The sequence below is a fragment of the Triturus cristatus genome, chromosome 2_1, assembly GCF_964204655.1.
Source record: "Triturus cristatus chromosome 2_1, aTriCri1.1, whole genome shotgun sequence".
NCBI lineage: Eukaryota > Metazoa > Chordata > Amphibia > Caudata > Salamandridae > Triturus > Triturus cristatus.
Window position 1 is genome coordinate 1,048,115,666 of NC_140581.1, and position 26,549 is coordinate 1,048,142,214.

The 26,549-nt window shown below is 46.9% G+C and overlaps 1 protein-coding gene across 2 annotated transcripts in view; it reads right to left on the reverse strand.

Annotated features, from left to right (window-relative positions):
- The window catches only part of LOC146866328 (E3 ISG15--protein ligase HERC5-like), a 389,340-nt gene that overhangs the window by 123,178 nt on the left and 239,613 nt on the right, over positions 1–26,549 (reverse strand). For both annotated transcript variants that reach the window (XM_085635608.1, XM_085635616.1), the window contains 3 exons: positions 14,852–15,006; positions 14,500–14,613; positions 2,603–2,710 (listed from right to left, as the gene is read on the reverse strand). In XM_085635608.1, the coding sequence (XP_085491734.1) occupies positions 2,603–2,710; positions 14,500–14,613; positions 14,852–15,006 (377 nt within the window). The remainder of the gene's footprint in view (positions 1–2,602; positions 2,711–14,499; positions 14,614–14,851; positions 15,007–26,549) is intronic.

Below are 26,549 nucleotides of genomic sequence, written 5' to 3' on the forward strand. Positions count from 1 at the left end.
GTGTTAATTTCCCTTGCTGCAGTGTCAGCCACATTTAAAGCACATCTAATGGAGGAATTAGATATGAGTTTGCCTACATGTACTGACTCTTGTGCTTTCATCTTGTGCTCTTCCGGGAGGTATTGAAGTAGGTCTTCTATCTGATCCCAATGTGCCCTGTCATACCCAGCTAGTAAGCCCTGTGTGTTGGCAATATGCCAGTGATTAGCGGCTTGAGCAGCCACCCTTTTTCCCGATGCATCGATCAATTTAGACTCTTTGTCTGGGGGAGGTGCATCTGCAGAAGTATGCAAGTTTGTTCTCATACGAGCATTAGAGACTACTAGTGAGCCTAAAGAAAAACGTCCCTTAATTAAAATGGGATCAGATGGTGGAGGTTTGTATTTTTTGTCAACCCTAGGTGTTAGAATGCGGGCACGAACAGGGTGCTTAAATATTTCATCAGCATATCTCTGGGTGGATCAATAATCAATAATATTGTCATCCCATGGACCTATTGTTAAATGACTATTGTCATCGTCATCATCCCCTATATCAGGGTGTGTATGAGGAGACCCCTGAGGTGTTAAATGCAGAGGATCTGAGCCTGGCAATTGTAGTGAAGATGGTGAAGGTGGAGGGGATTGCGGATTAGGATGAATAGGGCTTGTAGTCATGTCCTTCTTTTTCTTAGGGGGAATTTTATAACTAGCGTCCTCTGAACTAACTTTCCTTATGGAAGGTGTTTTTGCCAAGTTATGTCCAGTATCTGCATTGATGTAGATTTTCTTCTGTTAGGGTCTAATTTCTCTTTCATAAGGTCCAGAAGCGGTCTAATTTCTCTTTCATAAGGTCCAGAAGCGGTTACAGAGACTTTGGAAGGCCCTCTTTTGCTTTCGGCGCTGAAGGTTTGTTTCAGTGCAGAACCGGACTTGTCTTTTTAATCCTTCGAAGCGGAAGGCTTCGGTTAAGAACTGGACTTGTCTTTCGGCGCAGAAGGTTTTGGTTCTGAAAATGGCTTTTCTCGACTCGATCCCGAGTCAGAAGGCTTGACTGGTTGTTTTGGTGCTGGGCCTGAGGGCGGGGAGTCGGAAACATCATCTCGGTGCTGACCAGGGCATGAGGGCAGAGCTGGTGCCGAAGCCTTATGTTTGGTTGAAGAGCGTTTGTGGGGTAAAGGGGCTTTAGTACTCATGCACCCTGTCCCGGTGGAACATCTTTGGATCTCTAGCACGGAGTCCGATTCTGGGAGAGAAAATGCTTCTTCCTCTTCCGCCACTGACACTTCAACTTCTTCATGTTTGGATTCTTCTCAAAAAGATATCCGGAGTGTGCTGGATGCTTTGACGTTGCATTTCTCTTTATCGAGCCTGACGATCCCGTAGAGTCTTTTTTGATTGGAACGACCACAAGCCTCACAATCTTCTTCCATGTGCTCTGGTGAGAGACAGAAGTTACAGACTTTATGTAGGTCGGTGCAAGGGAACCTGGAGTGGCAACAAGGAGAAAATTAAAAGGAGTCTGTTCAATCGGCAGAAGGCTAGACCAACGCGGCTAGGACCGAAGGCCGCCCACGATGTTTTCGACTGAAGATGGACAGTTTCCTAATCGATTTGATATGCGGAGAATAGGGAAACGCATACGATAACAATACCATCGAGGGTGTAGTGGATTGTGCACTGAGGGGAACCCGAAGGACGGTTTCGAACTGGAGCGCAGCAATACACATACGAACCCGATGTTGCAGTTCTCATTATTTACATTACATATGCACGGACATCTCTGTATTACACTCACTCCATTCTCACCCTCTTGCAGGAAAACAATCTAACAATGAAGTTGATACCTATGCACACTATCACTGAAAGGAGGAGTCACTTTACCTTGTCACTGGAAAAGACTTCTTCGAAGAACAACTTGCAAACATACGGTCCCAACACTAGATGGCAAGAGTATACAAAGCATGTGCATCTAAAGCAAACATGCCTCGAACATGTATGTTTCTGGAGAACAGGACACTACATTAAAACTTCGTATCACTTAATATCAATTATATTTCAGCTTGTTTTCCATGATCCCAGAAAAGATTCTTTGTAAAATAATTTTTACAAGTATTTCTGAAATTATCCTGGTTAGTGCATGTTACTGCTCAGGTATATAAAGCATTCCAGATACTGTTTGTATGATCATCTTTTTGTCACAGCCCTTCATACTCACAGTGCATATAATTTTCCAAACAAATGCCTTTAAACTGCAATGTACGAAGGTTTAACTGTTGCAATGCGTGGTGTGCTTAGTGTAGGCTCTGGTGTGAGTCCAGCAAGGTGGAGTCAGTACTGTTGGCTCCGTGTGACTGTTTTTGGGTGTAGTATTAACAGCAGAGATAGGATTAACCATACACAAAGTCACATTGGTGATAGCCGAGTATAAAGAACGCGAGTTTAGTTATTGATTACAATAAGCCACAGCGTTGAAAAATTATGCTTGGCTCCATTTGTCTCACTGACACTTTCTTTGTGACTTGCTTTTTTAAATGTATTTGTTTTTTTCTAAGAACACCACATAGAAAGCACCTATGACTTAATCAGCTTATACTTGGTTATACAAAACAATGAAGCTGTACCTCTTGCTTGAGAGCTAAATCCATTTGAAGCACTTGACGCTTTGCAAGTACGTTGAGGACAAAAGGAAACCGGAAACAAAATACAGGCATATGAAAGTCATCACAGTTCTGTAAGAGAAATGGAAGATATGCAGTTGAAGAATAACAAAACACAAAACATACTATTGAAAATAAAATGAAATATTAATCCTGACATGCCCTATGCCTGAGAACCTTTGTGTGTTTTCCCTTTCCTCGCATGGTGGTCCGGGAGGGAAAACAAGTGGCAGTCACCACCACGCCACCAATATGGTTGGGGGACCATCATTTTGACATGAAGCACCTGTGGCAGATTGGCTGTAAGGCAAATGTTTACACTGGCTGAGCCATTGAGGGCCAAGGCCATGAAAATAAAAAAATTAAAAAAGGCATGCCTGAAAGGAAGGGGCTGTGGTGGTGGCTCCAAAATTAGCTTCAAGATGGTTGAGTACCCCAGCTTCCTTGCAAACTGATTATTTGAGTGAGGTTCAGTATGAGGGCAAACAGTGGAACAGTGTAATGCAGGTAAAACGTTCAGCCTATTGCAAATCCATCTTCTAGGGGTTGTCCACAAGTAAATCCAACCAAGTAACAGGTTGCACTATTTATTCAGAGTTGTGAAGAAATTCTCCTCCAGAGACCCAAGACACAAAAAATGGTTTCAGAATCTAATGGAGGAATTCCAGTTCATGCTTCTCTGTGTGCAAGCATTCTACCTTCATACTGCGCGCTGCGACTAGATGAGCTGAAAATAGCCCAATTCATGTACAAAGGCTCTCAGCACAGAGTTGTTTTGCCCTTATACTGTCACAATTTCTGGTGCAGATCTCTGTGTATATTTTGCTGTCAGAATCTGAACCTGAGCTGCCCTCGCGATTGAAGGAAGGGCGTTCAAATGCTACATGCAAAGCTCTGAGCTGCGGAACAGTGAGGTGCAGTAATTTCTTCTGTGGTCTCCAGAGGCCATTGACTGATGTGTCCCCCAGATTAATTCTCTATCCTATGAGAGATGCATCCATCACTGTAATGAAGGTGTAAAATAGAGGACACAATAATTCTACCAAGTGCCACAGCAGTGGTTGAGTCCACTACTGCAGATGTTAAATCACAGGTGCAAGTAAGAGTATGTCATACAGGCCAACTATTTAATGCAGTCCATATTCTCTTAGAAGCTCAGAGTTTCCTTTCCTTGATCTTCAGAAGAATGCACACAATGGTGCAGTCTATTTCTGGTATTAATCCTATAACTTGGAATACTCTCCCTTATACAACCTATACACATTCCTGCTACTCTGCTTTAAAAAAGATCTTAAATACTTTCTCTCTTAAAGTAATTTCCAAGTACGGGTTGACAACTCTCCTTCCAACCACTCAATTGCTTTCTCAACTTTCATTTCTACAGTGTTCTCTCTCTCATCTTCACATTATGGATCACGTTCTCTGATTAATCCCGTCCGTTTCAAATATATGTGATAAGTACTACCATTCCTGTATACAGCATATTTGCTATTACTGGGGTACATTGTGTTTGTGTTTCTTTTTCTTGTTTATTAACTTATGTCACTTTATATTCTTTTAATTAGTGCTACTGATGTAACTGCTGTGAATAATCTCCTATTGTTTTATATATATATTCTGAATTTAGGAACTCTGTTGAAACTGGGGACACCTTCTCCTATGGTTAAAATATGCATTTATTGTAGAGAGTTTTGATCCCTTGTGGGATAGATCTGCAAAACTTCAAAAATACTATAAATTATTGTTTCATTTGCTTAAAAAGTAAATGGCCCATGAAGTAAATGCAAGGGCTGACATATTACTCATAAAACATCATCAGTTTAACTAACAAAGATACAATACTCATGTAATATGTCAGAACACTTCAGTCACATTATAGTACCAAGCCACAACTGTAAAATCCTCAAAGGGCATCCCCTGCTCTAAGAACCTACTGTAGTGAGAGGAACCTGTACTGCAGGGTGCGTCTACAGCTCATCACCTCATGCTCTGCCAAAACTTTATTGATCAAATATGAATACATGGGACATTTCAGTGAAACGTAATATCAATTTGACCACGAATATTTTGGGGGAAGATGTTTTGAAATACATTACTAAGAGGTGATGCACTGTAGGCACACCCTGCTGTCCAGGTTTCAGAAAAGAGAACATTATTAGCATCCAAAACCGTTTCTTGATAGGGTGTAAAAGAGATTCTGCTGTCATTACCTGAAGGTACAGTTTCTACATGAGGCTAATACACAAATTATGACAGATTAATATTGCCACAGGTATGCAATGCACTCTCCACCACAAATATCCCAGATTATATAGGTCCCTATTTTATTTGCTGAAGGAGTCTTGAAATGCAACAAGCAGCGTAGATTCAAAGTTTCTGGTAAAAAATGTGGCCTGTTGAAGATAGGATGCAGAGAGATGTCCCAATGGATGCCAGAACCCCAACTGACATCTTCAAACAAACATTCTGGAAAGCCTATTCTTAGCGATGGAGGACTTGGCAAAGAGAACTGCTTTTTTAGATCTGGCGTTGGCCAAGATCTTTTGATTTTACAAAAATTAATTGTATAATATACCTACTTAACCCCTTCGACGCTTATGACGGAACGGTTCCGTCATGCACGTCGGTTGGGCTGTGCTTATGACGGAACCGTTCCGTCATGGCCCCGCCCGCGCTCGGAACCTTCAGCACCGCGCGCAAATCCGCGCAGCGCTGAAGGGGTTAAAGGGGCTTTCAGCCAGCCCATTTCATCTGTTGTTGTGTTATTTACAAGTTTCTTATGCTCACTGCAGCATACAGCACAGGGCAGCCACTGGCTAACTTCGCGTTGAGAGATTGCATTTTGCTCTTTTATGAGGGGCACATTCACACAAAAGGTAGTTCACTTTAGTGTGAGTGTTTTTGTTTGTACCTAATTATTACCTTAGTGTTTTTGTGTTTACGGCCTTATGTAATGATAGCAAGACGATTTCTACCAGTTCTTCACAGCACAGGACTTGGTCAAGATTTATTAGTACCTGCCTCCAGCTAATGATGCTGTAAATTCCTTTTGGAGCTGACTTTTTATGTGATTACTGCTAGTTCAGAGTATAACAGATTGTGTGCATTCGAATTTATTCTTTATCAAGCAACTCTCCTTTTTAAAAAGCAAGCAGTGAAGTGCATTTATAACTGCACTACGGTATGTATTTCAATTGGGGACTACAGCTATACTTGTAAACCAATTTAGTCTGTATGACCTGCGAGTATGCCTTTTCAAGTTTACCTTTAGTGCTCTTGTATGTCGTGCTTATATAGATATTTAACTATTATATCACAAACATATTTTGTGATGTGCCGTGTATCTATCTATTGATCTATTTATCTTTACAACCTTTTCTATCAACCTCTCTCTGTGTCTATCTACCTGTAGGTCTGTGCATCTATTTACCTGCTTATCTATCAACCTGTTTATTTATCTAATGTCTCTCGGTCTACGTGCCTGTCCTCTAACTCTCTCTGCATCTATCTATCTATCTATCTATCTATCTATCTATCTATCTATCTATCTATCTATCTATCTATCTATCTATCTATCTATCTATCTATCTATCTATCTATCTATCTATCTATCTATCTATCTATACAACCATATCTGTCTTTGTGAGCCTCTATCTTCTCTTCAAGTCTCTCTTATTATAATCTGTTCAGTGTCCTCTATCTATTTGTAATAAAGATTTATAAAAACCATTACAAAAAAGAATTAGAAAAGGAAAAAGGCTAGCAGCTGACACAAGACTGATTGGCTTTTTAGGTTTGGCGTTAGTTTGACCATCTGATTTTACTACAATTATGTGTATAACATAAATATGTTTAGGAGTTTTCAGCCAGACTTCATCCATAAGTCTGCTGTTGTGTCGTTCTCGTGTTTCTTCCACCCACAGTCCACTTTAGCCATTGTCTGACTTCACTGCACAGTGAGTTACAACATGCTTCACTTTCACATGGGGACAGATATGCCTTGACGAGGGTCCCATGCACACTGTGTCACTGGAACCAAGCTGCACCCAGCTGATGAGCCCATATTTATGGCAAAGTCAGTCCTGGGTTGCTTGTATTCAGGGAGGACCTGGCTGGGCAGTTCAGACTGGACTGTTCCCAATGGAGCAGAGTCAAGACTGACTTGCATAGGGCTTTGCCAAAACTGAGGTGGCATGGTGTGCAAAAGAAAGATGGACTGGGATGTGGCCTGACTCATTACCAGTGGCTGAGATTAATTCAAACATTCCATCCATCAAGGGCCCAGATATGTGTCCTCTGTACACAGTGTCACTGGAACCGAACTATAACTGGTTGATGAGGACTAACTAGGATGAAAACAGTCTTGAGATGCTTGTGTGGCTGTGCAAAAGAACCATGGGCTGAGACACGGCCCAAGTAACTACCAGTGGCTGAGATTAATCCAAGCATTCCATTCATCACATTTTCTTTACTTTTGTGTCCCCTTCCCATCCACACAGAAAGTAGCTGCCTTTAGTGCCTGGGACTACTTTGAGAATGTTTGCCTTTTTGAACCCAAAAATATTTTTTCTTTACTCAATGTTTTAGATTGGTGAGGGCCCAGCAGCTTCCCAACAATGACATTTTGCAAAAACCATGACAGACCAAAACAAGAATTGCTAAAGTCAAAAGGCTGGGGACCAACATCAGACTTCTTGGCTTTATTAATGATTGTTTTTCTCTAAATTGAACTGCCACTTTAAATCAATATAGCGCAGTAGCACTAAAAAGTGCAGCGCCACAGCAGGGCTGATATCTATACGGGCCTTTTAACCCACCTGTTGTATGCACTCACCTGCATCACCCCATGGGCTAAGCAAATAGTAGTGCAGGTGCAGAGTCTCCAGGGCCCGGGGGTGAGAGGGGCCCTCTGACCTGCAAATATGTGTGCCTTTGATATGGCTGGAGGGGTAGGCTCATCAAATCGAACTGGACAGCTAATGCGGTGCTCGTAGGAGTCACTCACCATAAGGAGTATCGTCCCAAACAAGCAATCTAGCAGTGGATCTATGACATTGGAAGATAGTTTTCCCGGGCACCACATAAGATGTCCAATTAGAATAGATAAGGAATATGCTACTTACCAGTATGCATCTGTTCTTGGCATGTAGAGCTGCAGAGCCACACCCTAAGGATAAGATCGCCATCTGGTGTTGGGCTCGGATGATTGCAGGTTGTTGTTGTCTTCGGAAGAAGTCTTTGGTCACGAGATAGGTGACTCCTCCTCTGGACAACAGTACGCATGGGCATCCACTTCATCCTCAGATTGTTTTTCGCCATGATGGGAAATGATGGAGTGTATAAGAAATAAAGAGAAACGATGTTTATGTGTAGTGTCTAATTAAGACAATGCTGGAACAGATACAGGTCCCGGGGAGGCGGGTGGGCGTGTGTGGCTCTGCAGCTCTACATGCCAAGAACAGATGCATACTGGTAAGTAGCATATTCCGTTCGAGGCATATGAGCTGCAGATCACACACTAAGGATAGACTATATAGCAGTGTCTCCCCTAGCGGTGGTCACCTGTATCCGTTGCAGCAGTTCAGAATAGAGTTTTTAGGACAGCTTGGCCTACTGAAGCTTGTTGTTTGGATTGCACATCGACACAGTAGTGCTTAGTGAAGGTGTGTGTAGTAGATCATGTGGCTGCTTTGCAAATATCTTCTAAGGGGATGTTCCCTAAGAATGCCATAGAAGCCCATATTTTGCGCGTGGAGTGCGCCCTAGGGGGAACTATAAGAGTACGTTTAGCTTTTTGCTAACATATTTGGATACATTTAACTATCCACCTGGCTATACCTGATTTGGAACTAGGGTTGCCTTTATGTGGTGGAGCGAAAGCAACAAACAGTTGCTTGGTTTTTCGAAAAGGTTTGGTTCTATCGATGTAATAAAGCAAGGCTCTTTTAACATCTAAGGTATGAAGTGCCCTCTCAGCTACTGAATCTGGATTAGGGAAGAAGACTGGCAGTTCGACTGACTGGTTTAGATGGAAAGGGGAGATGACTTTAGGGAGGAATTTTGGGTTTGTCCTACGAACCACCTTGTTACGATGTAGTCGTAGGAAGGGTTCTTCAAGAGTTAAGGCTTGTATTTCACTTACTCTTCGCAGGGATGTGATTGCGACAAGGAAAGCCACTTTCCATGTTAGGAACTGCAGTTCGCATTTGTGCATTGGTTCAAATGGGGGACCCATGAGCCTTGTTAGAACAATATTAAGGTTCCACACTGGGGAAGGTGGTAACCTTGGAGGAATAATTCTTTTAAGACCTTCCATAAATGCTTTAATGGCTGGTACCTTAAAGAGGGACAGGTGTTGTCTATTTTGCAAGTAGGCTGCTAATGCCGCTAGGTGTAGACGTATAGAGGAATACGCTAAATTGCATCTTTGCAAGTGTAGTAAATAGCAAATGATGTTTGGGATGGAAGCATCCAGTGGACGTATGTCATTGTTAGTGCAGTAAATGGCAAATCTTTTCCATTTTGCCGCATAACACGCCCTAGTAGTAGGACTTCTTGCTTCTTTTATGATATTCATACAGTCTGGAGGAAGGTTGAGGTACCCGAACGCTAAGACTTCAGGAGCCAGATTGCCAAGTTCAGTGTTTGAGGATCTGGGTGTCTGATTTCTCCATGGTTCTGGGTTAATAGAGCTGGGGAGAGACGCAATTTTTGATGTGGAACTAGAGATAGTTCCAGAAGTGTGGTGAACCAGGGTTGACGTGCCCAAGTGGGAGCTACTAGGATGAGTGTTAGCGACTGTTGTTTCAGTTTGCGTACCACAAATGGAATGAGTGGGAGAGGCGGAAAAGCGTACGCAAATCTGCCTGACCAGTACATCCATATCGCATTGCCCTTTGACTGTGGGTGTGGAAACCTGGCGGCGAAGGTTGGGCATTTTGCGTTTTCTTGTGTGGCGAACAGGTCTATGTCTGGTTGTCCCCACTTTTGGAAGAATGGGAGTAGGACTTTGGGGTGTAATTCCCATTTGTGTATTTGCTGTGTGTTGCTGTGTGTGGCGACTTAGGAGGTCGGCCACCTGGTTCTGAACCCCTGGGAGGTGTTCTGCTAGCAGGTAGATGTTTTGGGGAATTGCCCATCTCCAGATTTGTTGTGCAAGTTGGGACAGTTGGAGAGAATGACAGTTTTGTTTTTTAGATGCACTTGGAAGGATTTGAGTGCTAGGAACACCGCCAGAAGTTCTAGGTGATTGATGTGGAGCTGTTTTTGTTGAGTGGTCCACCTGCCCTGAGTGGTGTGTTGAAGGAGGTGGGCTCCCCACCCTGTGAGAGATGCGTCGGTGGTCAACCTTTGGACAGGTTGATGGTGTTCCACCACTTCAGTGAACAAAGTGAGCGGCTGTCCACCAACACCAGATTGGTAAGTTGTCCGTGGGCCTGGTTCCACTGTTGTGCTAGACATTCCTGTAAGGGACGCATTTGAAGGCGTGCGTGGGGTACTATGGAGATGCATGACGCCATCATGCCTAAGAGTTGCATAAACACCCTTGCTGGAAGAGAGTGTTGGGTTTGAAATTTTTTGATGAGATTTTGTATGTTGGCTATCCTGGCTGTGCTGGGATAAGCAATGGCCTTGGATGTATCTATGGTGGCTCCCAGGTATTGATGTACGTGGGAGGGTTGCAGTTGAGATTTGGGATAGTTGATGGTAAATCCCAAGTTGTGTAGGGTTTGAATAGTGCGGTGAGTGTGGAGAACGCATTTGTCGAGAGTATTGGCTTTTATGAGCCAATCGTCCAGATAGGGGAAGACATGGATTTGTTGTCTCCTGAGATATGCTGCCACAACTGCCAAGCATTTGGTGAATACCCTGGGTGCGGTTGTTACTCCGAATGGGAGAACTGTAAACTGATAGTGCTGACCGTCTACCACAAATCGTAGATACTTCCTGTGCGCAGGATGCATAGGGATGTGAAAATATGCTTCCTTGAGGACTAATGTGGCAAGGAAGTTGCCTTGTTGAAGTAATGGAAGGACTTGCTGGAGAGTGATCATGTGGAAGTGATCTGATTGTATACTGGTTTAGTAGTCTGAGGTCTAGTATGGGTCTTAAGGTCTTGTCCTTTTTGGGAATGAGGAAGTATAGGGAATATACTCCTGTGCCCTGATGTTGGAGTGGAACTGGTTCTATTGCGTGTTTTTGAAGCAAAGACTGAATTTCCTGTTTGAGGAGCGTGAGGTGGTGAGACGACATGGGACGGTGTTTGGGTGGTATGTTTGGGGGGGTATTTATGAGTTCGAGGCAGTAGCCAGACTGGATAATTTATCTTACCCACCTGTCTGTTGTGATGGAATTCCAGACAGGTAGGAACTGTTGAAGTCTTCCCCCGACCGGAGTGGAATGGTCTGGGCGGAGTGGGGGCAAGTCACTGTTTAGTGGCTGGAGAGGTGCGGGTGTTGGTGTTGCCCCGCCCTCGGCCCTTGGTATTGTTTCCCCTGTAACCTCCTCTAAAATATCCTCTGTTAGGGGATGTTTGACCTGATGTTTTGAAGGTGGAAGAGGTGTCTGTTCCCACATATTTGGAGGCCCCTCTATAAAAGGAGCGACGAAAGGAGCCTCTGGCTTGAGGAGACTGTAATGCTCCCATTGATTTGGCAGTCTCATTATCCTTCTTCATTTTTAGGTCTCGCCTGGCCCAGCGCATGCGCTGGTCTGGCGAGACTTATTGAGAGGGCTCCAAAAAGTGCTACCAGGCCAGCCTAGAGCTACTGTGCATGTGCGCGGGCGCGCGCCGCGCTTTATCGCAATTATTTTCGCTTTGATGTTTGATCGTGATCGCCATCGCGATCACTCTTACTTTCGCGGCCGCACGGTCGCTCTGCATAGCCAATAGGTCTCGCTTCTGGGACCTTATAAGTATTTAGTTATGCAACTGTTGCATGGTTAAACACTTATAAGGTCCCAAAGGCGAGACCTATTGGCTATGCCAATGCTTGTTTCTAATGCAGTGTCTACTGCGGGTCCGAATTGTTGCTCCTGATTAAAGGGTTGAACAAGAATGGTTGTTTGTACTTCCGGCTTAAAGCCGGAAATGCGGAGCCATGCGTGGCGTCTAAGTAATACGCTTGTGTTGACTGCCCTAGAGGCGGTGTCCGCTGCGTCTAATGCACATTTGATTGAGGCATTTGATATTAGTTTGCCCTCTTGGATGAGGTCATTGGCCTGGGATTTGTATTGATCAGGCAGGTGTTGCAAAAGGTCCTCTAGTTGATCATAATGAGCCCTATCATAGCGAGCCAATAGGGCTTGTGTATTGGCAATACGCCAGTGGTTAGCAGCTTGTGCGGCAACCCTTTTGCCGGGAGCCTCCAAGAGCTTAGACTCTTTGTCTGGGGGCGGTGTGTCTCCAGTTGTTTGTGAGTTCGCACGCTTTCTGGCATTTGACACGACTAAAGAGTCTAAGGGGAGTTGCGCTTTGATGTACGCAGGATCCTGTGGGGCCGGTCTGTATTTTTTTTCTATCCGGGGGTTAAGAACCCTGGCCCTAACAGGGTCTTTAAAAACCTCAGTGGCGTGCTTTATCACTCATTTAATCATGGGCAGAATGTGAACGTTTTTTTGCGACTGCTCAAAGGTGTCGAGGAGAAAGTCTTCTTCAGGTGTGTCTGTGTGCATGGTGACGCCATGGAACAGTGCCGCCCTGTTTATGAGCTGACCAAACCCTAAATGGTCATCCGGAGGGGAGGGTTTGGAGGGGTATGGAGTGGGATCAGGCATGTCAGGCATAGGGTAAGCCCAGTCATCTATGGGTGCTGTGTCCGGGACTGTAAAGGGATCATTAGGATCAGTAGGATCATTAAGGAAATCCGGGTCTCCCCCTCCCCCTAAATCATCATCATCCTGTGGAGGTGGTGTGTGAGAAGGAGATGGTAGAGGAGAAGGAGGTGGGGGTGGGGGGGATGGGATGGGAGGTAATATAGGAGAGGAAGGACGTATGGGTGAAGTGGCACAGTCCTTCTTCTTTAGAGGAGCTGGAGGAGGTGTTGTGTCCAGCTTCCTTTTCTTGTATGGCACAGCTGTGACATGTCCGGTTTTAGGATTGATGTAAATCCGTTTTTGCGTTGGATCTGGGCGAAAAAGTTCCTCAGTGTCCGAAGGTGGCTTTGGCGCCGACTTTTTGGGTTCCGATCTGGATTTTGTGAGATTGTCAGATTCTTTGTGGACTTTCTTCGGCGCCGAAGAACTTTTCGGTTCCGGCGGAGATTTCGGTTACGAAGAACCTTTTGGTGCCGACGAACCTTTTGGTGCCGACGAACCTTTCGGTGCCGGTGGAGACTTAGGTGCCGAAGAACGTTTCGGTGCCGATGGAGACGTCGGTGCCGAGTGACGTTTTGGTGCCGATGGAGATTTCGGCCTCGGAGCCTCGTTCGGTGCCGAAGGTATTGTAGGCACAATAATATGAGGTTTGCTCGAGCCCGAGCCACCTGCAGGCTTATTTTTCTTCGGAGCCGGGCCCGGGGGCGGGGCTTCTGAAGATGATTTTGGGTCGTGACTAGGCCCAGCTGGCAGAGTATTTACCAATGTCTTTTTTGGTGGGGTTGGGGTAGGGGAGCTGGTACTCACACGCTGCCCCGGATCAGAATCGTCGGCCTCCGACACGATCTGGAGGTCTTCGGAATCGTCGTCAGGGACATCCTGGGCAAAGATGTTGTCTGGTTCTGGAGCCGGTTTGGCCATGATATGGCGTCGAGCTCTTCGGTCCCGGATGGTTTTCTTCGAACGGAATGCAGCGCAGGCTGGACAGCTGGATTCGTTGTGGTCCGGCGAGAGGCACAGATTACAGACCTCGTGGTGATCACGGTGGGGGAACTTTGCTCCACATTGGGGGCATTTTTTAAAGGGTGTCCTTTCCATCAGCCGCGTCCAGAGCCGGTCCGATGGGATTTCGACGTCGAGTTGTAAATTTTGGAGAGTTGTTGTGATTGCTAGAAGTTTTCTGCTGGAGCGGAAAAAAGTTCATCCGAACCCAATGGCGGAAAAAAACAATCTGAGGATGGAGTGGATGCCCATGCGCACTGTTGTCCAGAGGAGGAGTCACCTATCTCGTGACCAAAGACTTCTTCCGAAGACAACAACAACCTGCAATCATCCGAGCCCAACACCAGATGGCGATCTTATCCTTAGTGTGTGATCTGCAGCTCATATGCCTCGAACATACATGTTTCAAGGCACCATGCGACTCAAGGTTGTTTTGCACCCAGTCCTGATAAAGATCCATAATGATGATTCGTAACAACCACGATTGTCAATGGTCAAAACGCCAACAACGGATTTTATTTGCCTCTACTGAAACAATAGTCCTGGAGGTAGCCAAAAAGAAATAACCATTTGCCCTGTGCACATGAAACTGACAAACCGTTCTAAAGAGATTCATACCTTATGTATGTGTTACTAAGCAATTGCACACAAATCACTGTTTTTGCTCCAAAAGGACCATTTGTCTCTATATCCTAAAGGATACCTGGGTTCTGAGGAATACAGGGTAACCCATAGAAGCTTAATGGATTAGGACTTAGGGTACACTTACTAGGCCACTGAACCACCCTGAGTTGGCTCAAGGGAAGGGAGGCTGTGGTAATATACAATGCTAGGGCATTCCTCACCGAGCTCTTAATATGCATCCAAAGAGGCTCTTTGTTTACTAGGAAAGGTTTGCTCAGGAAAACATTTGAACTAATGTAGCACACAAACGAAACACATGTTGCCTTTGTGAGCGTGCCTATTCCGCAGTCAATAACACCTATGTAAACAATCATCTTCCATACTCAAATCAACTAACATTTTTTAAAAAGTGTACTTACTTCTTGTTCCAACTTTTGCCATGCGTGCACATCATCCCATAATATTTGATCGTGGCAGAGTTCATGGATGTAGAATTCCTCGACTGGCAGCCCAGTGTTAGCCTTCATATTTACCTACATCAAGCAGAAACATAATATTTTAAAAATGTGTTTCTGGTTATGATGTAACCTGAATAATAAAGTCACTCGCATATATCTTCAAGGTATGTAGATGTGGTGTTAAGAAGAGTAAAGCTATACTTTTTTTATATACTTACCTTCTTTATACTGAAGATTAAATATTTTGTTTATGAAATGTTGGCATAACAATATTAAAAACTCGATATTGTGGTAGAGAAACGAATAGGCTTACCGTGTACAATTTCTTCAGCACCTCAAAAGCCAGGGTAATGATCTCATAATCCTGGCGAGTCACATGTGCACTCTTTTGTAGGTTTACAATGGCCTTCTTAAGCATGAGGACATGTTTATTCAAGGAGGAAGCTGGCAAAGAAGACCACAATTTCTCTAGGGACAGAAATAAAGTAGATTATTTATATGTACTCACTATAATGGTGCTGTCAGATACAATATAGTAAACACAGTTTATATCTGAACTTTTCCATCAACACAATGATTCTGGTTCATAACATAGGTGCACAGATATCTCAATTCACGAGTGTAAATTAAGGATCTGTATCAAAAAATTACTTCATAAACTTGCTCACACATACCCACACCAGTAATGTAAGCAAATCTGCTCAAAGGGGCGTGGGGTTCCCAGGGCATGGATGCCTCCAATTACAGGTTAGCAACCAGGTTGCAAGTTTTTGGATAGCCACATCCCATTAGTAGGAAGATTGCCACCTGTCAGGGACTTACTTCTGCTAACACCATCCCCAAAATTGGTAGGGATGCAGGGGAAGTGGTGTCTCAGCAGAGAATAACAGTATTCTGTGGAGAAATAAAAATTGAGCATGGGGGCTTTTATCCCTGGGCCCCAACTTTCAATGCTGTATTTGCTTTAATTATAAAGACGGAAGGTAGTTCAAAAGCTAATATGGACACGCAGGAAGGAGACGCCTTAGTGAGTCAGGCCTCCAAGCCCCATGAACCCTGTCATGAGGAGGGGGGACTGAACCAGTGCCAGTCGGGCACTTTAAAAGGCAGTTTTTCCTAACGGCACACAACACGCCTGGGCGCACGCCCGGGCGAAGATCTGGCCAACAGTGGGCACCTCTGCGCCTGTCAGAGCCTGGATGAGGCTGAGCCACCTCTCTGAAGCCTTGCTTCCTGCAGCACGTGAGTTGATCTTGGTCTTTGGACTGCTTCAATTTGAAGGGCTTTCTGTCCTAGTTGCTGTTTGGGCTGCCTGAGACTGCTGTTTTTCTTTGTTCCTGCTCCTTACTTGCGCCATGGGAAAGAGAAAGATAGACCTGTTAAACATGGTCGACAAACAGCCAAGAACTAGTACTTTAAAAAATATTTTCTAAACAATGCTGTGGGGGTGCTCAAAGAAGAGATTTCCAATGTGGCAGATCAGTTGTTGCAAACTCACCTAGAGTCAGACCTGTCCAGTGGGCTATCAGGTAATTCTCCTAGGGACACTCTTGTTGAAAATGCAGGGGACACCTGTAGCGCAACGCACCACTCTGTAACACAGGACACACAGGGTAATGGTATACATTTCTGCCACAAGGACAGACTGACTCCCCGAAACCGTTTAGTGGAGATAAGGGAGGTGCCAGGTCCAAATGTATAAAGTGGGTGTCACCCTGTAATCCCCAATTAGGTAATAAGTCTCCTTGAGGGAGCAAAAGGGGCACCCTAGATGCTTATTAGGGACACTGCTTTAATCAGGAGCTCTTCTCAAAACTGGAAATACAAATTTCAACTGCCTTTGAAGCTCTTAATGAAAGTATTGCCAAATTTAAGGAAGTCCTATGAAAAATGGGAGAAACAGTAGGGTTCATTCATGATCATTCAGTTAATATTCTAAGTAAAGTGTCCTCGCCGACAACCTCCCCCCTGACAATATTAATTTACCCAGGTGCGCAGTCCCACCAGGTTTTCTCTTTCCAAATCATTACAGCATGCAAGGGGTGTGAAGAACTCTGGCAATTTTGAAAACAATTCTATTGGCTCTTCAACAGCAATGCAAAATGCTCAGCCAACATCCAAGTGGGCCAGTATTGGGGCATTGGGTGGATGGATCCTCACTATTAACCGTGGCCCATGCTCAGAATAAGGTAGTTCAGGGAGGGCCCCCTGTATCTCTGGCAAGTCCCCCACACCGGGTGTTGCTCCATGAGATATGGTTATTTAACTCCCTCCTGCATCCACCCCGTACATCATAGTTTTGACTAATGCTCCACCATTAAAAACAGAATGAATCGAAAAATCACCAGCAACTTAAAATAAAGTTGTACCCTGGCTGTCTGGGAGGGTTCTTTTTAAAATCAGACAGTCTCTTTTTGAGGAGACTATAACGACTTGGAGAGTGGGATGAATAGGAAATTCTTCAAATATTTGTCAGGGGGACAGCATTTTGCTGAATTTTTGTAATGCTGGTAGGGCGGGCTATATTTTGAACAACCTTATGACCAATGCAGTTATCACCAGTAGAATTAGAGTGTTCTCTCTTGGGTTCTTTTACAGGCCCTTGAACTTGGGGAAGATCTTGTGAGGGGTGATAGGGGGGTGAATTCAGATCTGATGGGGGAGCTGGTCATCAGTACTCCCAATATAGCCTTGAGTAACTCCTTTAACCCGCTGAGTGGGCTAAATGACCAAGATTGACTAGGCCCTGTGACTGCTAATCGAGGTCGCACAAGAGTCACCAGCTGTAGGAAGTTGGCTCTGTATATACTATATCAAAATGAGATATAGTGTGCACAGAGTCCAGTGGAACCCCAAAGGTAGGCAGAGGTAAAAGTAGATAGCACCTTACTCTCTATTTGTGGCAGTGTGGGTGTGCAGTAAGGCTTTATCAGAGGGTAGTGTTAAGCATTTGTTGTACACACTCAATCAGCAAATTATGTCACACACTCAAAGACTGAACTCAGACCAATTTGATTTGTATAAAAATACTATTTAGTTGTATTTATTTCCTAGAACCAAGCAAGCCTGGCACAGATAAGTGTATATGATACTTTTTAAGGCAGGTTGATCAATACAAGGAAGCTGAATGAAAATGACTTTGTTACAGGTTTCTAAATGCTTTAAATACAGTGGAAATTACTCTTAGATTATTTAGGATTACCTTACAGATTACCTTCTGGATTACTTTTTCTACTCAGTGTGATATGCCTAGATATCACACAAGGACATTTCCTAGAGAAAAGGTAAGTAAGCAATTTTTTGTTATTTGCAGTTTTTCAATGTTTCAAACAAAACCAACTCCACAATGTTTAGGAAAAAGCAGTCAATGCAATCCTATGTAGGAAAATTGAGTTATTGGTTTAAAGGTAGGTACAAGTTTGTAGGAGTTGGTATTCTAGGGTTAGAACCAGAGTTACCCCAGGGTCAACGATGCACTCTCAAAGCACCCTCAGCATCACTAGGGTGGCTGGGTGCAGAGTGCTGAGGCCCAATGTCATCCAACGGGGCCTCCAGTTGGTGGGTGCTCACTAGCAGGCCACAAGGTTGTGGGAGCAAAGCTCCTGGTGTTAGGCTCAGGGCAAAGGAGGATCTGCTTTAGCGCACAAAGTGCACCCGCAGCGGTGCAGGGGCAGCTGGGTGCAGGGTGCTGTTTTGGCATCAGGTACCCTGTTGTTTTCAAGGGGAGTTGCCGGTTTGGGATTTTTGCGGCAGGCTCGGTCCAGGAAGAATTCCGGGAGGAACCAACAGCTGGGCAGGTGAGTTGGAGGGCTCGGGGACATAGGTGCATCTCGGGTGTTCTTCTCCAGGGAGCAGGGCGGCTGGATGCAGGGGTGTCTTTTGAGGTCGGATTTCACCTTACCGGGCCACTTATGGTTGGGGGTCTCCGTGCAGAGGCTGCAGGCAACGTCGGTGAGTCCTGGAGGGGTCAACCCACGCGGACTCGGACTCTGGAGCGCTGGGGGACCTCACTGGAAATGGTGGGCCACCCAGATTCAGGCAGTAGGTGTCGGGTGCAGTGGTGGTTCCAGGCGTCGGGTTTATTGGTCCTCAGCAGGCTCAGAGTCTGTCTTGGGAGTTTCTTTTGAACAGAGCTGATGTTTACAGGAGATCCGGTCTTTGTTGAAGTCAGTCACTCCTCCCAGGGTTCTGGAGGTTGCTGACTGCAGGACACAGCGACTTTTGGGGCAGGATCTCTGGAAACTACAGACGGGCCGGTATGGCTGGGGCCAAGTCACTTGTTCTTTCCAGTCTATTCTGCTGGACGTCTTCTTTCGTCCTTCTTCTTCATAGGTTGCAGGAATCTGTCTTCTTGGTTCAGGGCTGCCACCTAAATACTGTATTTAGGAGGCGTTTTAGGGGTCTCGAGGTCAGTAGCCAATGGGCTGCTGATCTTAGGGTGACTACACCCTTGGTGAGCTCACCCCACGTGGGAGAGTGGACACAATCCCTAATCCTGATTGTAGAGCGCTTGCCATCTGCAAGATGGCGGGCACTGAAGAGTGAGATTCACCCCGCCTCCCCCACCTGAGGGGTGGGGTTGGCAGAGGTGGGCACACCTTCTGGGATGTGCTAATGTTTCCCACCGAAAATGTGGGGAGAGAGAAAGGGGGCCTGCTCCTGATAGCAGGAGAGGCTGGGGGTCACATTACAAAGGCGGCAAGGCCTTTGAAGCTCCCCTGCCACAGACGGCTCTTCCTGGCCTGGAGGAGGTGTGACCACCTCTGCCCAGGAAAGGCTTTGTTTCTGGGCTCAGGAATCGAAGGCTCCCACCCCAGGAGTCGAGAAACATGTTGCATAGTGGCAGGCTGATGTGTACCAGTCAGGGAACCCACCAGAGGCTAGTCGTTTTTCGGGGAGCATCTCTAAGATGCCGCTGAGTGCAATATCCATTAAATCCCACACTGGCATCAGTGTGGGTTTATTGTGCTGAGAAGTTTGATATCAAACTACTCAGTTTTCAGTAAAGCTTTTATGGTGCTGTGGAGTTCGTAATGTCAAACTCCCAGCACCATATACTCTTAATGGCATTACTGCACTTACAATGTCTACGAATTGGTCTAGACACTGTAGGGGTACAGGGCTCGTGCACCTACACCCTCACCACTGGTATAGTGCACCCAGCTAGACAGGTGGCTGACCTATGGTAGCCAAGTTTATAACAAGTACTGAAACCTGTGTTTGCTGCGCACAATTCACCAGGGTTAAAAATATACACCATAGGAGTGCACCCCCTACAACATAAAGTTTGACCTATGATAGGGCAGTGGGTTGTAGGCATGGCACACAGAGATATGTGCCATGTTGACTCTTCGCTTTGTTATGCACCAAAACATGCTGCCTGCAATGGCAGTGTGTGGGTACAGGGCCTCTAAGGATGGCACAATAAGTGATGCAGCCCTTAGAGGCCATCCTTGGCCACAGGGCCCTTGGTACTCATGGTACCTTTTACAAGGGTCTGACATGTGGTCAGAGTGGTGTCAATTGGGGGTACACAGTACAGTTTTGGGAAAGAACCCAGGCCCTGGGAACCTGATCTACACCAGCTCCTTAAGAGATCTGAAAGTGTTAAGCTGGAAAATTGCTGGGGTTCATGGGCATATCTGTGATGAAGTATGGGTTAAGATGAACAACTCTAATGATATTATTAGTCTCCGGGAGATGTGGGACACGGAAGGGATCATATATCTAGGCAGGCATGCTACCTCATTTCTAAAGCAATTCCCTCTATCCGTGGGAGAGTAAGAGGGGGTTTACCAACATTAATAAAACTGGATCTGAACTCTAAAATAGAGGTGATTACATCCAATTCACCGTTTATACTCGGTATCTTCTTGTCCTTTGAAAACAAGCTCCGGATTCTGTCTATCAATGTTTACAATGCAATCTTTGGGAGGGAGACACATGATCTTAGCAAGTTTTTGAATGATTTGTTCACTACTTGCCAATCTATATAGACAGTATTGATGCTGATGGGCGATTTTAATTTGATCCTTGCCTGGAAATGTATTTGTTGCCATGTCTGACAATGAGAGCGTACCTAGTGACCAAGTACACCTCAAGCATACTGAGCAGGGGGATTTTTAAAACAATTTGGTCTTTGATTATAACTTAGTCAACCTGCTCAACAAAAGATAAGCTACTTCTGTAGATGGAGTACCTACTTTTAAATGAGCAGGGGCAAGGTCTGGTATTGATTATATTTTTGTTTCAGTCTGCCTATTTTCCTCATTGTCTGATTTTTTTGTGGAATGGAATACTCACAGCGAGTAAAATTAGCAGATAGTATACCTAATTCTGAGCTGTTGTCTATTTGTCATTCTGAACTTCAAATTTGTTTGCATGAGAATGCCTTTGATGATTGTATTTTGATGGCTTTTGACTCACTGTGCGGGTACATTAAGTCTGCCCTTGTTAAGACAGGGGTGTTCGCACCTCCACCTCTTATTAGATGGTTTGATGATAATTGCTCAAGGGCATGCAAAAATCTGTTGGCTGTTTTGAATAAAAAAACAGAGACAGAAATATGGAGAAAAGTCTAGGGCATTAAAACATCTGGCAATGAGGGATTGAAAGAGACACTTAAAAAAGGACATGTGGGGGAACTTACATACAGCTTGTGAATTTGCGGATAGTGCTGCCTTCTGGAGGGTAGTGAATCACCCGTTCTTTAGTTCTGAACAGGTCTCAGATTAGGTCCTTATGGTCCTAGCTTAGGCCTCGGTTGATCTATTACGAGCATCCTGGTAGATGCAAGGTTAACAGAATACTGGGAAGAAGCTAGGAATGCTATCCTCTCCCTACCCCCAATGGGGAATGCATGCAGCAGTTTAATTTGAAGAGAGGAGTTCACCAGGGATGCAACTTGGCTCCTTTTTTATTATTTTGTACATTAATCGTCTTGAGTGGATTTTGTCTGAATATGGGCGTGGCGTCCTGAGGATGCGAGGTAGACTGCTACTCGCCTTTATATATACAGATGATGCTGTCCTGATTGCACACATGGCAAGGGGCCTTCAGTGCCTTTTGGACGTTTTTAGTGATTATATGGACAGCCTTGACTTGTCGACTAATTTTTTTAAATCCTATGTCATGGTGGTGGGCCGCAAGAACACGAAAACGCAAAGATTTGTGGCTTGTGGCCAGAACATAAGCAGGGTGGGAAATTTTCCTACCTGGTCATTTTACCTGATTCAGGTCCTAGTTGGCACCCCCTGATAAGGAATAATACGAGGAGATTTAAGAGGACTATAATTAGCCGAAAAGACTTGTCACGTTGATTGGGAGAAAAGCCACCTAAGAGATTGTTAGAAGTCTTTAAAGCTAAGTACACCCCTTTAGCTAGCTTTGGATGTGAACTCTGGGGCTATGCTTCTATTGCTGCGATTCAGGTTGTGGAAAATATATTTTTAAGGGGCCTTTCAATTGTAGCACAGGGCAGTACCTCAGAAATTGTTCATGACGAGTTGGGAATTGAGCAATCACTGTTGTGCTTCAAGCTTCCGAATGGCGTGATCCTGTGTTCGCTGCAAAAAGACGTGCAGCGATGGAGGAGCCTAGCGCTTGACCAAGATGGCCGCGTGAGCTCTGAGCTCCCGAGACCCTCGCGCCCTCCGTCGACTATCCTGTCTCTAATCCTGTCTGTATGCATGGCATCGTGTAGATGACCTGTCAGGGAGGCGATTGATGCTACCCGCGGTCAGATCGCCCACCGGGAACCGGAGTTATGCATGGCGGAAGATTGCGGCCTATCTCCGAGGGATGCCAGGGGCTAGAGTTGGCAGGATGCCCGACTTCTAGTTGAACAACAACGGCCAGGCGAGGTGTGAACTGTCGGATGGAGGTCCCCGTCCTTTCACTTTCGCTTTCTCTCCCTTTGTCTGCCCTGCCCCTGGAGAGCTCTTGGTGGCTTTATTATCCTTTGGACGCTCTACATGCTACTCTGGCGGCCCACTGCAGAACTGATTACTCCTGATTCCTCTCGTTGAGAGAGGGCCGTCTTATCTGAACCGACCTGCTTGGTACCAACCATGTCGGGCAAAGCAGAGGTGGATCGGCTGAAGCCTAAGTCTACCAGGCGGGGAGCCTATACTCAAGTCAATAATATGGACCGCTATGCTCTGCAGAAGGGATCACCGAGTGGGTCGAGCCAGTCGCCGGATACCCAGAAGGCGGCCTCGCCCTTGGCCCCGGAGCTCTCGCTGCAGGATGTCATGGGCGCGCTCGAAGGGATGCAGACTTCGATTGGGAGACAGTTTGATGCCCTGGCGCATAAGGTGGATGCCATCTTGGTGGATGTTAACCTGATCCGTGCGGACTTGGGCAAAACGAATGAACGGGTTAAAACCCTGGACCTCAAGACCACGGGCCTCGCCGATGATGTCACGGAACTGCAGACCGAGGTTCGTAAGCTGAGGACCGAGAGTGATCTCGCCGCCCGCCGGCTGGAGGACTTTGAGAGCCGGGCCAGGCGCAACAACGTGCGCGTTATCGGGGTCCCGGAGTCCTCGGATGAGGCTTCGGTTGACCTGCTCGTCGAGGACTTGGTGCTTAACCATCTGCAGCCTAAGGGTCTTGGGAAGTTCTTTGCGGTTGAAAGGGCCCATAGAGTGCTGGGTGGGAGGCCCAAGGTGGGAGCCCCACCGAGGCCGATTGTCGCCCGGCTCTTTCATTTTCGAGATCGGGACGCTATCCTGCAAGCATCGAGGGTGACGGGCCCGGTCCCCTTCCAGAACGCGTCGGTGAATTTCTATCCGGACTTCACCCAGCAGGTGCAGAGGCAGAGACAGGGCTTTCTGGGGGTGAAGAGGCGACTTCGGGAGAGGGATCTGAAGTATGCCATGCTCTTCCCTGCCAGACTACGTGTGGTGTACGAAGATCGGACATTCTTCTTTGAGTCTCCTGTCATGGCCGATGAATGGCTGGACGCTTTGCCCCGGCGGCGGACGGGAGAGGACACTGCCGTGGATGGGGACAGTGGCCGGGATGGGCAAGGCTGATTTTTCGGAGGCGGTCTGACTCGATTTGACTTTATTTGATGACTTGAATAGAGTGCAGTAAATGCGGAGGGTTGCGGGAGGACGAGGGGAGCTCTTTCCTCCCTTAGGGTGCTTTTTGTAGATTTTGGGTTTGGTAGGGCGACAGGCACACTGCAAGTTGGGGGGGCTTTGTAAGCTGCAGCAGGGGTGCAGGGTGGGGGGGATGGTTGGGATTTTGGGGTTGTTGTTGGGGGGTTTGTTTCTGCAAGGCGTAGTGATCATCTTCGGTATTGTCCCATGGTGGCTCTTCGGGGGGGGGGGGTGGGCCTCTTTGTGTTTGGGGATGGGGGGTAGAGGTTTAAGTGTTATTAGCTGGAATGTTAATGGTTTGGGGGATCGCATTAAGCGCGGGATAGTTTTGCAACACTTGAAACGGTCAATGCCAGATGTTGCCCTACTGCAGGAGACACACCTTATAGGTAACACGTGCTATGCTCTTAATAGGAAGGGTTATAAATTCATAGCTCATTCGGGATTTTCCTCCGGGTCTAGGGGTGTGGGCATCCTAGTCAGGGCCTCGCTACCATTTGAGGTGGACTCCACCGTTGTTGACGATAGGGGGAGGTTTGTGGCGGTGGCGGGGAGGTGGGAAGGTAGAACTTTGGTTTTAGTTTCGGTTTATGTCCCTCCAGCCCTGCAGGCCTCCACGTTTGTAGATCTGGGTAGGGCCTTGCTGGATCTCCCGGGGGGTATGTTAGTGGTAGGGGGGGACTTCAATGCTGTCGGCTCTGGGCTGCTGGATAGGTACCCGCCCAGAGACACAGGGGGGGCTCAGAAGTGGCTTCCAGACTTCCTAGACACACTCGGCCTGATAGACTGCTGGAGGCTCCGGCACCCCACACAGCGTCAATACACCTTCCACTCCGGGGCGCATGGTAGCCTTTCTAGGATTGACTACCTGCTCACTTTGGCTGTGCACGCCCCTTTGGTGTCTGAGGCCAGGCACATGGCGCGTGGCATATCGGACCATTCGCCAGTGTGGGTCAGGCTGGATGTCGGCCGAGAGGGAGGGGGAAGGGTGGCTCCTATTAACCCCTGGTACTTTCGAGATTCCAAGATGCGCAGCGCACTGGTGAAGACAGTTGATAATTTTTTCAAGGATAATCAGGGGTCCGTGGACTCGGCAGTGTCGCTCTGGGAAGCATTTAAGACCGTGCTGCGAGGGGAGGCCCTCTCACTTGTAGTGGCGGCCAAGCGGCGGAGAGATGGCGAGGTTATGCAGGTGGAGGAGGAGATCGTGGCTTTGGAGGGAGCGCTAGAGGAGGAGGTAACAGCGGCCTCACTGCATGAGCTGAGCTTGAAGCAAGCCGAGTATAAGGACCTTGTGACAAATGCCGCTAAGACCCTCAGTAGGGAACAGCTGGGCCGCCTGTATGATGTTGGTGACAAGGCCGGGAAGCTCCTAGCTTGGCTGGATAAAAAAGAACGGGTTAATAGAGTAGTGCCGGAGCTGACGGGAGAGGGGGGAGAGGTGATTGTGGAACCTGAGGGGATTGTCCAGTGTTTCTCGGACTATTTCCGTAAGGTTTATGCCTCAGTGTCGGATAGGCCGCCCGAGGACTCGCGTGACCTCTTGCGGGATATCGCTCTGCCCTGTCTTTCTGATGTAGATAGAGATGATCTTGATGGAGACTTAACGGTCGATGAGGTGGCGGGAGCTATTCGCGCGCTGAACTCGGGCAAGGCCTCGGGCCCGAATGGCTTGCCGATTGACCTGTATAAACTGTTCCCGGATAGGGTAGCCCCTCACCTGCGCGCCATGTTCGTGGAGGCGCGGGGGAGTGGGAGCCTCCCGTTGGACCAGAGGCTGGCGACAATTGTTGTGATACATAAAGATGGTAAACCCCGAGATAAGTGTGCCTCATATAGGCCCATATCACTCCTCAACGCCGAGCCGAAGATCCTGGCTAAAATCCTGGCGGGCCGATTGGTCAGGGTACTTGGAGACTTGATTCACCCTGATCAATCCGGTTTTATTCCGCATCGCAACACCGCGTTGAACCTTCGGCGCCTTCATGGTGTGATCGCCAGGGCTGGCACGCTGCGAGAACCGGCTATTGTGGCGTCTCTTGATGCCACGATGGCCTTCGATACGGTGGAATGGGAGTATTTGTGGGCTGTGCTAGCCAAGTTCGGCTTTGGCCCTGGTTTTGTGAGCTGGGTGAGGTTGCTGTATGAGGGACCCCTTGCGAGTGTGGTGGTAAATGGCCGGGCATCGACTCCGTTCCGGCTTGGGAGGGGGACTCGGCAGGGCTGCCCCCTGTCGCCTCTGTTGTTCGCCCTTGCTCTTGAACCGCTGGCGGCGTGGATACGCTGGCACCCGGATATACGTGGCCTTCGGTGGTCGCCCGAACACGAGGACCGCATTTCGCTATATGCTGATGACATCTTGTTGTATCTTGCCTCGCCCAAGAACTCACTCATAGTGGTCTGTGACGTTCTTACATCCTTCGGTAGGAATTCGGGTCTCGTCATCAACTGGAGTAAATCGTATTTATACGTCCTGAGTGGTGAGGTTCCGCCGGTCCCGCGAACTTGTTCGATCCAGATTGCTCAGCAGGGCTTTGTGTATCTGGGGATCTTTATCTCCATGGACCCCGCTTTGCGGTATGAGAGAAACCTGCTCCCCCCCTGGCGCGCCTGCGGCGGGATGTTGAGGGCTGGCGGAGGCTGCCGCTCTCCCTCGTCGGGCGCGCTGCCTTGTTCAAAATGATGTCCCTTCCTCGGTTCCTCTACGCATTGCAAAATACTCTAGATTGGGTGCCGGCCAAGTACTTTCGGGAGGTCGAAAGCCTCCAACGGACGTTGTTGTGGGATGGGCGTCCGCGGATAGCGATTGCTAAATTGACGCTTCCATGGTATGACGGGGGTATCGCGCTTCCAGACATCCGACGCTATTATTGGGCCACCCAGTTGTCCGCGGTTAACCATGGT